Source organism: Macaca nemestrina, chromosome 1, assembly GCF_043159975.1.
Source record: "Macaca nemestrina isolate mMacNem1 chromosome 1, mMacNem.hap1, whole genome shotgun sequence".
NCBI classification, from domain to species: domain Eukaryota; kingdom Metazoa; phylum Chordata; class Mammalia; order Primates; family Cercopithecidae; genus Macaca; species Macaca nemestrina.
Genome location: NC_092125.1, coordinates 103,097,806 through 103,107,703, shown reverse-complemented (window position 1 = coordinate 103,107,703; position 9,898 = coordinate 103,097,806). Strand labels below are relative to the sequence as shown.

General features: G+C 50.5%; 2 protein-coding genes across 3 annotated transcripts; one reads left to right on the top strand and one right to left on the bottom strand.

Moving 5' to 3' along the window:
• Window positions 1-540: 540 nt before the first annotated feature.
• LOC105498058 (NAD(P)HX epimerase) lies at window positions 541-3,085 on the top strand. The gene is made up of 6 exons (XM_011769851.2): window positions 541-770; window positions 885-993; window positions 1,149-1,259; window positions 1,341-1,454; window positions 2,187-2,334; window positions 2,668-3,085. The coding sequence occupies exons 1-6, from the start codon at window positions 589-591 to the stop codon at window positions 2,868-2,870; spliced, it is 867 nt and encodes a 288-aa protein (XP_011768153.2). The 5' UTR covers window positions 541-588; the 3' UTR covers window positions 2,871-3,085.
• A 346-nt stretch (window positions 3,086-3,431) lies between these two features.
• LOC105498059 (G patch domain-containing protein 4) lies at window positions 3,432-8,202 on the bottom strand. 2 transcript variants are annotated; one of them, XM_011769852.3, is made up of 7 exons: window positions 8,066-8,202; window positions 7,528-7,601; window positions 7,334-7,426; window positions 7,142-7,228; window positions 5,177-5,268; window positions 4,874-4,924; window positions 3,432-4,636 (listed from the first exon to the last, which is right to left on the bottom strand). In XM_011769852.3, the coding sequence occupies exons 1-7, from the start codon at window positions 8,142-8,144 to the stop codon at window positions 3,784-3,786; spliced, it is 1,329 nt and encodes a 442-aa protein (XP_011768154.3). In that variant the 5' UTR covers window positions 8,145-8,202; the 3' UTR covers window positions 3,432-3,783. The 2 variants fall into 2 exon arrangements, with proteins under 2 accessions (XP_011768154.3, XP_070939634.1); XM_071083533.1 differs by lacking the exon at window positions 7,142-7,228.
• Window positions 8,203-9,898: the final 1,696 nt, after the last annotated feature.

Genomic DNA, 9,898 nt, shown 5'->3' with positions numbered 1-9,898 from the left:
GGAAGTACAGCGCGATATCCTGGTAAAATAGAGGTAAGGGAAGCTAATTTAGTGCAGAAGGGGCCTAAGTTACATAGGCTCGCTGGTGTAAATAACAACAGTAGCTTAATTTCTATAGCACTCCCTCTGCGCCGGTTTGCAGGCATTAGCACCTATGAAGTATGTACTCGTTTCCCGGTTGTATAGGCGAAAAACTGACACCAGCAGCTCCCCCATTCACTCAGCCTCTAAGCAGTGGGGCAGGAATAAAGGATAACTGCTATACCATATACCTTTCTGAAAGAGTTACAAAGCCAGCACTTATTATCAAAGGGCGGTTGGGAGCAAGGCATTTCGGCGTATCTGGAAATGTGTGGCGATTTGTAAACGCTCCTGAGGAGAGCTCGGATCCCAAGTGTAAGGGAAGCTGGCCCAGGTGGGAACGGCTCCCCCGCCCAAGGGCTGCTAGAACCACAAGACTCCAGCCCCGAGCCGCTTCCGGAACCCGCGCGTGCTGGCCCGGCCTCTCCGGGGGCGGGGCGAGGGTCGCGCATGCGCCGGGGTCGGGTCGAGCCGGGCCTGGCAAGGGGCGAGCGCTCTGCGAGCTGGATGTCAGGGGTGCGGACGCTGCTGGGCCTCGGGCTTCTGGTTGCGGGCTCGCGCCTGCTGCGGATCAAAAGTGAGACCATCGCCTGCCGCTCGGGACCCACCTGGTGGGGACCGCAGCGGCTGAACTCGGGTGGCCGCTGGCACTCAGAGGTCATGGCGAGCACGGCGGTGAAGTACCTGAGGTAGGCGCGGGTCTCCGGTGGCCTGCTCTGCCGCGGGGCGGGGCCTGGGACGGCCGGGCCACCTGCGCGATGGAGAACACGAGGGGCGGGACTCAGGCCGCGGGTTTTCCTCAGCCAGGAGGAGGCCCAGGCCGTGGACCAGGAGCTATTTAACGAATATCAGTTCAGCGTGGACCAACTTATGGAGCTGGCCGGGCTGAGCTGTGCCACAGCCATCGCCAAGGTCAGTGGCACAACTCTCGACCTTTGGGAGCAGCCAGGGAGGAGTCACTGTCCCAGCCCTCTGGCCTAGGCACAAAGGGGTGGGAGAAACAGCTGGGCCAATCTGATCTATTACCGCCTGAAACCCCGCTGAACCACCCTTGACTCTGCCTTCAGGCATATCCCCCCACGTCCATGTCCAGGAGCCCCCCTACTGTCCTGGTCATCTGTGGCCCGGGGAATAATGGAGGAGATGGTCTGGTCTGTGCTCGACACCTCAAACTCTTTGTAAGTATGTGGGGAGGGGCTGTGGGGGAGGAGGGTGTGAGGGCTCTGGGATCTGGGGTTGAATTACCACTTTCCTCCTAGGGCTATGAGCCAACCATCTATTACCCCAAAAGGCCTAACAAGCCCCTCTTCACTGCATTGGTGACCCAGTGTCAGAAAATGGACATCCCTTTCCTTGGGGAAATGCCCTCAGAGGTAGGTGGCCCCAGTTGAATACTTCATCTCCCAGTAACCACTGCCTGTGCTCTGCTCTTCCATCGTGTTTCCAGGCTGAGCTCATTTTAGTGCCTGGTACAGAAGATGCCTAAAGGATGGTATTCAAATAAGTGTGCAAGAGCCTTCTCCCCCTTCATAAAGTGTGCTCCATGAGTCCCACACACCACCTTCTCTAAAGCTTCCCTGCCCTTTCATCTCCCTGGTCCCTCCTTCCACTCTGTAGTCAGATCCTCTTGCCCTAGCATGCAGTAAACACATGATTGCCCCTCAGAGGCCAGAGTGGCTGCCCTATCTGAAACCCTTCCTGCAGATGCATGAATTAAGGGATGGGAAATTGGGCAATTTTTTTCCTTAACCCATTTTACAGATGAAGATACTGAGGTGGAGAGAAGTGGTTTGCTTAAAGTCACTGAATTGTATCATGGCAGAGCTGAAACCATAATCTGGCTCTCCTGACTCGGTCTCAGGCTATCTCACCCTGTAGCCTCCCCAGTGGCGGGCAGGCAGGCACTGAGAACAAAAACTGTCTGGTCTCAGTTTGGCCTGAATCAGTGACCAACTCACACTTTCTCTAGGCCTCAGGCTGCCCTCTGAATGAGATACAATACTTGTGTCTCTGTGAATGGTCTGCAGGTGCAGAGGACAGCCCTCTCCCGTTAAGGCTGTTTGTGCAGCTGCTGGCTCTGACATCCTTTTCCTGCTCCACCACAGCCCACGATGATTGATGAACTGTATGAGCTGGTGGTGGATGCCATCTTTGGCTTCAGCTTCAAGGGCGATGTTCGGGAACCGTTCCACAGCATCCTGAGTGTCCTGAAGGGACTCACTGTGCCCATTGCTAGCATCGACATTCCCTCAGGTGCTGGGACCCAGAAGATGGGGCAGGGGTGGGCGGAGATTGGGGCCCTACCCTCCTGACTCTTGCCCACACCAAGTCTAAAATAATTTTAGTCTAGAGGGGCAGAACACAGCTTTCTGGACCCCCATCAGGGCTGGGGAACAGCGTTCAGAAGTCCCCTTTACATGTTGGCCCCATGAAGAGACCACGGCCCAAGGGTACGTGGAGCTTGTTGGACGAGAGTTCCTCAGGTGGGAACTGAGGGGACTTCCCACTTCTCTGGGACTAGGGTAAAATAAGGTGTAGAAGGGGATGAGACATCTGGCCTCTTCCTGAATACCACCCTCTTTTCAGGATGGGACGTGGAGAAGGGAAACTCTGGAGGGATCCAGCCAGACTTGCTCATCTCCCTCACAGCCCCCAAAAAATCTGCAACCCAGTTTACTGGTCGCTACCATTACCTGGGGGGTCGTTTTGTGCCACCTGCTCTGGAAAAGAAGTACCAGCTGAATCTGCCACCCTACCCTGACACTGCGTGTGTCTATCGTCTGCAGTGAGGGAAGGTGGGTGGGTATTCTTCCCAATAAACACTTAGAGCCCCTCTCTTCCAGAATTGTGGAGTCCTGGGAGCTCCTCTGGCAATAAAGGTCAGTGAATGGTGGAAATCAGGGAGCAACCCTGGGGATTGGGTGCCATCTCTCTGGGGGTAACACAACGGGCAAGAGGTTGCTATGGTATTTGGAAACAATGAAAATGGACTGTTAGATGCCAAGTGAGTTGTGCTGTCCTTTACACAATTCTTACTCATTTGGGACACAGACAAGGAGCTACGTTCACTTATCAGTGTGGCAAGACTACAAGGAGGTTAACAGAAGGAATTTCCTCAAAGGCCTCCAAGAAGTATCTTCTAATTTGTATTCAGGACCTTCCCAGGCTGGGAACAGAGAGCCAGTCAGTCCTAGCCAGTTATCTCTAGGCTAGGAGCCCAAGATGATGTTTGTTATTCATTTGGTAGTGCTAGGAACTGGCAACTGTGGGCTAAATCTAGCCCATAGACCTAAATTTGTGTTTTTCTTAACCTTCACAATATTTAAAAATCAGAGCACTTCACATAGGTCTACATTTTCAGCTTCTTTTAATTTTAGCAGGAATGCTCCTTCAAAGGGTATCTGCATTCCTGTTCCCATAGCCCCCAGCATTCCTTATCCTTTAGCTGCCTGGCTTCTCTAGGCACCTGAGTTTATGATCCTGGGTTAGAAGCTGCAGAGGGGACTATGCTGACTCCCTCAACTAAGGGTTGGTACTACCACCTGCTCCTCTCAGCAGCTGACATCCCAGAGATCAGTTTCCTTTCTGGGAGGGACTCCTCATTGAGTGGGGTGCAGAAGACCTGCAGACCTGCATCAACCCTGGTCTTCGAGGCTTCAACTCCTGAAAATCAATCAATGGAGTCCCACCTTGACCAGACCTTTAGTCTCTCTTCTGTTTCTTCTTTTTGGCTTTCTGGCTGATGCTGAGTTCAGCTCTTTCCTTCTTGGCATGCTGCTGCCTCTTCCTCTTACCTCTGCTGCTTGAGCCAGTGTGTGCTCCGCTCTCTGCTTCCCTAGCCCCGCCATCCTCCTCATCCTTTACATCCAAGATGTCCTCCTCCTCTTCATGCTGCTGTCTTTTCTTCTTGCTTCTCCAATCACTGCATGTTCTGCTCTCTGCTTCCCTGGTTCCACCACCTAAAACAGTTTCCTCATCTCCATCTTCTAGGTTCAAGTCCTCCTCCTGTTGCTGCCTCTTTTTTCTTCGGCTGCATGGGTCAGCGCACGCTCTGCTCTTTACCTCCTCTGTCCTGACACTGCCTGCAGCCTCCTCGCCTTTTCCTCCTTCCTCCAAGACCCCCATCTTCTCCTCTTCATGGTGCCACCTCTTCTTTTTCTTCACTTTCCTGAGGGACTGATGGGCTTGCTCTCTGCTATTCAATTCCCCAAGCCCACTTGTTCCTGCGGCATCCTCCTCCTCATTCCCTTTAGTTGTACCCTCTCTTTCATCTGAGACCTTTCCTTCTTGATGTCGCCTTTTCTTCTTCTTGCTTTTTCTGATGTTCTGCTCAGCGTGTTCTGGGTGCTTTTCATGTGCATCATTCCTTTCAGATGCTGTAGCTTCTTCCTCCTCTTTCTGCTTCCTTTTCTTTTTCTTTTTTTGGGGGGGCTTGCTCTCTGACTGCGGTTGAGGGGCCCCAGGGTCCTGGCCTTTGAGACGAGCCAGGAAGGCCTGCTCCTGGGCCTCTAGGCGAGCAAGCTTGGCCTTCATTGTGATCCCAAGACGGGCAGCCCTGAAGCAGACAGGGTCCAAGTCAGAGCAAGGGTATCAGGGGAAATGGGCCTAGTCCTTAAGCCTGCAGGGAAAGTTGATGGAGGGTAGAAGGAGTGGGGAGCTGCCTATCTTCAGGCAATAGATGGGTAGGTAATAGGAATCATTTCCCTGGGGTAAAAAGAATCAGGAGGTGGCACAGGCCATGCTCAAAGGTGGGGAGAAAAGAAGCGAGCTCAAGGAGCTGACCACTACTTACTTATGTGCTGTTCGCCCTTCACAGGCTTGGAGCAGCATCTCATCAGTCAGACTGTTAGGGGAGATCGGCAGTTACAAACAGACCCGGTAGAAAGGCTTGACCTCTCCTCCTTCTAAAACATTCCTTCAACACTGAGTTCTTGTTCAGGACCTGGCACTTTTTGAGGTACTAGGGATACAAAGATTAGTACAACACAGTTCCACCCACCACCAAGAAGCCCCCAGTCAAGCATTAGACTCAGCCCTTTCTCTTACCATCTAAGGACATCTCCCACATTCCCCAAGAGCTAAAATGAAGTCTCACATCTTTGGGGACTTGGGCCCCTGGTTGTCATCATCACTGCAGCTCTCCAAGTCTTTGTGTGGCTTCTCTCCACTTGAAGTCAACGTGGCCATCTAGGAGGGGTCATGGGGGTGGACAAGGCCTTCTCAACACCACCACCATCCCTATTCCCTTGTGGAAGCCCCCTAAGAATTCATAGCTCCTGGCAGGAGTTTGCCAGCCCCCACCATTGCTCCTTGAGGAGCCACAGGGAGGCATGCCATCCTGCATACTTGAACTTGGATAGGAGTTGGGCTGCTGCTGCTGGGATGTGCAGCAGCTTTGCCCTCTCTGGCCTACAACTGGCTGGTGAGCAGAAGAAGAAGAGAAAATGCTCTGATTCATCAGGTCTTCACAGTGGACAAGTGCCAGTGACTGGCAGTAAAGATGCCCCGCTCCACCCCAACCATAGTACCTGTTCATAGTACCTTCATTTAATCAGACTGAGAGTCTACTATGGGCCACAGAGTTGGGGATTCCGAGTGGAATAAGAATGAGATGGGCCCAGCCCAGATGGAATCTACATAGGCAATTATGATGGAAGTGTTGCCTGTGATAGAGGAAGGGTATTCAACTCAGACTTCAGAGAATGACTTCTAAAAGTAACTGATGTATAAGCTGAGCTCTAGAGGATAAGAAAAACTCAGCAGGTAAAGGGGGAAAGGGAGAAGAATGTCCCAAGCAGAGGGAGCAACATGTGCAATAACCTGAAGATGGAAGAATGTAGTGCCTTCAAAGAAAAGAAACAGATTGGACTCTGTTAGGCTAATGGTTAGGCTAAAGTGTAGTGGTCCTGGAGAAAAGTGAAAAGAGATGAGGCTGGAGATGGCAGGAACAGGCATGCAGGGCCATATATAAGCCAGTCCGATAAATCTGGATTGTGTCATCCTAGGTCAAAGAAGACCCAGTGACACCATGACATTTATGTTTTAGAACACTCTGGATGCTTTGTGGAGGAGTCCATCCTGCACAAAGGTTGGGGTGGGGAGTGAGACTAAAGGTGTCCTTAGGAGGCTGCTGGAAAAAGAAATTAGGCAAGAGATGATGATGGCCTGAAGTAGGATAGTAGATGGTAACAGAGATGTAGAGAAATGGGAAAGATTTGCTAGGTAACATGTATAGCCCTTAGCACATAATGACCATTACATGTTAGCTTCCTTCTGTTGGCACAGTAGAAAGTGGAGGCCTGAAGACCTGGGTTCCAGTCCTGTTTGCCATTGCCATTACTAGCCAGCCGTGGGCTCTTCAGCAAACCACTTTTCACCCTTTTAGCCACATCTGCAAAGCAGGGATGGTCTAGATAATCTCTCAGGTCTCCTCTGGCTTCTCTTTTTTTATTTTTTTGAGACAGAGTCTCGCTCTGTCACCCAGGCTGGAATGCAGTGGCGCAATCTCAGCTCACTGCAACCTCCGCCTCCCAGGTTCACACCATTCTCCTGCCTCAGCCTCCCACGTAGCTGGGACTACAGGTGCCTGCCACCACACCCAGCCAATTTTTCTGTATTTTTTAGTAGAGAAGGGGTTTCACTGTGCTAGCCAGGATGGTCTCAATCTCCTGACCTTGTGATCCACCCACCTCGGCCTCCCAAAGTACTGGGATTACAGGCGTGAGCCACTGTGCCCGGCCTCCTCTGGCTTCTAAGTCCTTTGAATTAGATGTCCCCTGGCCCCCCCAAAATTTGGCAGCTCCTGACTTAAAGAGACTGTACCCTACCTCTCACTCCCTATTGCTGCTCCCTTAACAGATGGCAGGATCCATGGAACCTGAAGATTTCAATTCCTGCTGAGGGTCTGGGCAGTCTAAGTAAGCAACAACAAGGCTGGTCACAGGATCCCACTATGTTAGGAAAGTCCTGAGAATTGATAAGGCATACAAGGCAACTGTTCAGGCCCCAGGGAGACCAGGGAAGAGAAAAAGGATGGACGCTGTCACCCAGTCTCTAATACCTTCACAAACTTCTGATACAGCAAGTTGGGCTTGGGATGATTGTAACGGGTGGTCTCCTTAGAAAGGCTCCTTATCTGTACTCCATCCTGTAGAGAATTATCAGTACCAGTGAATGGGTGACATACCATGACTGCCTACCCCATAGGTCCCAGGCCCTTTGTTTCATGTGCCCATCTATCAAGAGCTCATACCTGCCCAGTTTCCACTACCAAGTTGGCCGCAGTCTTGTTGAAGAGCTCATTCCACCAGTGGTTTGTGAACTCCTTGGCAGGGTCGTGTCCCACCTGCCAGGGGAATAAGTATGAGCTCTGAGTGCCTGCCTCACCTGCCCTCAAGGGTTCCTTCTCCCATGCATGCTAACCTTCCTGAGTCCACCCAGTCTTACCCCATGAGTGTCTTGCTTCAGTGTCACCCTGAGAGCCTGGGTGATACCATTCTCCTTCCGGCCGAGGCCTTTGCCTGCAGAGGACAGTGAACGACTTGGCTTATTCTCCTGCCTGCTGTGAGACCTCACAAGGCACGCCCCCCACAGGCCTCTTGCCATTTCACACACCTGACATTGGGGTATACTCTGTACCTCTCAGAAGACCTCCCAGCTCCTTTCTTTCTAATACCACTCCATATAGTCCCCTGCCTTTGTGTGAGCCTGAACTATCTCTTCCTTCATAATTCTTTTGGAAGAGAGGCCATGTCTCTTCTTCTCTCCCCTAGTCCTCCCAACCACAACTTCTTCATTATCCACTGTCAAATTTCTTCCTTTTTTCCCTTTTCCGGGAAAGTCAGAAATTTTCTTCTGCAAATTTCCCTTTAAACTAGCTTTTCCTCCTTTAAATAAAGGAGGGCGGTAATCCAGGATGATGCCTTTCCCCTGGGCAGAAGGTAGGCAGGGAGTTGGGGGATGTAAGAGACCCCATGGGGATCACCTTGAGTCCATCCATGCTTTAACAACTGCTCCTCAGCAAACTTCATCCCACGACTCTTGACCTCTGGGGTGACATTCATGGTGAGAAAAAGGTCTCTATCCTCAGACTCTCACCAGAGAAGAAGAGGTGATATCATCCTTTTAAGAAGAAAGGAGAAAGTGCCCAAACAGTCATCAGTTCCATCCTGACTGCTTGTTAAGAATTCTCCGCTAGTTGGGTGCAGTGGCACACACCTGTAGCCACAGCTACATGGGAGGCTGAGGCAGGATTGCTTGAGTCCAGCCTGGGCAGTATAGCAAGAACCCCCTCTTATAAAAAGAATAAAGCAGCCAGGTGCAGTGGTTCACATTTGTAATCCCAGAACTTTGGAAGGCCAAGGTAGGAGGATCACCTGAGCCCAGGAGTTCCAGACCAGAGTGGACAACATAGTGAAACCATCTCTAGAAAAAAATAAAAAATTAAAATGAAAGAAAAAAGAATTCTCTTTCCTGAGCCCTGGGGCGAGAGAGAGGAAGGAGGTGGCCTGGTCTTTGGGGAGCTCCCTATCTGGCTACAGAAAGACCAGCATATAGAGAAGTCAAGGATGAATGGTGTCAGTTCTGATACCTAAATTTATGGTGTGCTCACCACATGCCAGGATGTGCTGAGACTTTACAAAGATTATTTCATTTAATCTTCCCAGCCCATTCAGGGAAATATTAGCCTATTTTACAAATGAGTAAAGTAAGGCCTAAAGAGGTTAAGGAACTTCAAGGTCACACAGGTTAACATGTAGAATTCAAGCCCAGGCAGCTTGTCTGCAGAATCTATACTCTACCACTACATAGTATCTCTCAAAATATATTACCTTGTAAAAACAAAGCTAATGAGGTGCTTATTAACCTAAGTCATAAGATAATGGTACTTAGTAGAGACCAGATCCTGTACTTATGCTTCAGCATTTACACTGTCCTCTTGGTGTGGGGGCTACACACTTCTCACACACCACTGCAGTATTTCAGTCTGGCTGGAGTTTCCCTTTTGAAAGTGTCCAACTTAGGAAGGGCACTCTTACTGAGCACTTAATGCATAACAGGTGGATTACACATATTGATATACTGTCATATTAACTCAGTCGATTTTTTTTTTTTTTTTTTGAGACAGGGTTGCTCTGTCACCCAGGCTGGATGGAGTGGAGTGCAGTGGCACGATCATGGCTCATTGCAGCCTCAAACTCCCAGGCTCAAGCAATCCTCCCACCTCAGCCTCCCGAGTAGCTGGGACCACAGGCACATGCCACCACGCCTGGCTAATTTTTGTATTTTTATTTTTTTTGTACAGACAGGGTTTTGCCATGTTTCCCAGGCTGGTCTCTAATTCTTGGGCTCATGCGATCTGCCCACCTCTGCTTTCCAAAATGCTGGGATTACAGGCATAAGCCACTGTCTGGGCTTAACTCATTTAATCTTGATAGTCCTGTGAGATAGATATTATTCTTATTTTGCAAAAGAGGAAAACAAGGCCTGGGTTTCTTGCCTAAGGTAACATGGCAAATGATGGAGCTGGAATTACATGTTGGAGATGGAAGGAGCCCGAGTCGCCTGACTCCAAAGTGGTCCTCTGTCTTTTTTTTTTTTTTTTTTGAGACAGAGTTTCGCTCTTGTTGCCCAGGCTGGAGTGCAATGGCACAATCTTGGCTCACTGCAACCTCCGCCTCCCAGCCTCAAGCGATTCTCCTGCCTCAGCCTCCCGAGTAGCTGGGACTACAAGGATCATGCCACCACGCCCAGCTAATTTTTGTATTTTTAGTAGAGACGGGGTTTCACCATACTGGCCAGGCTGGTCTCGAACTCC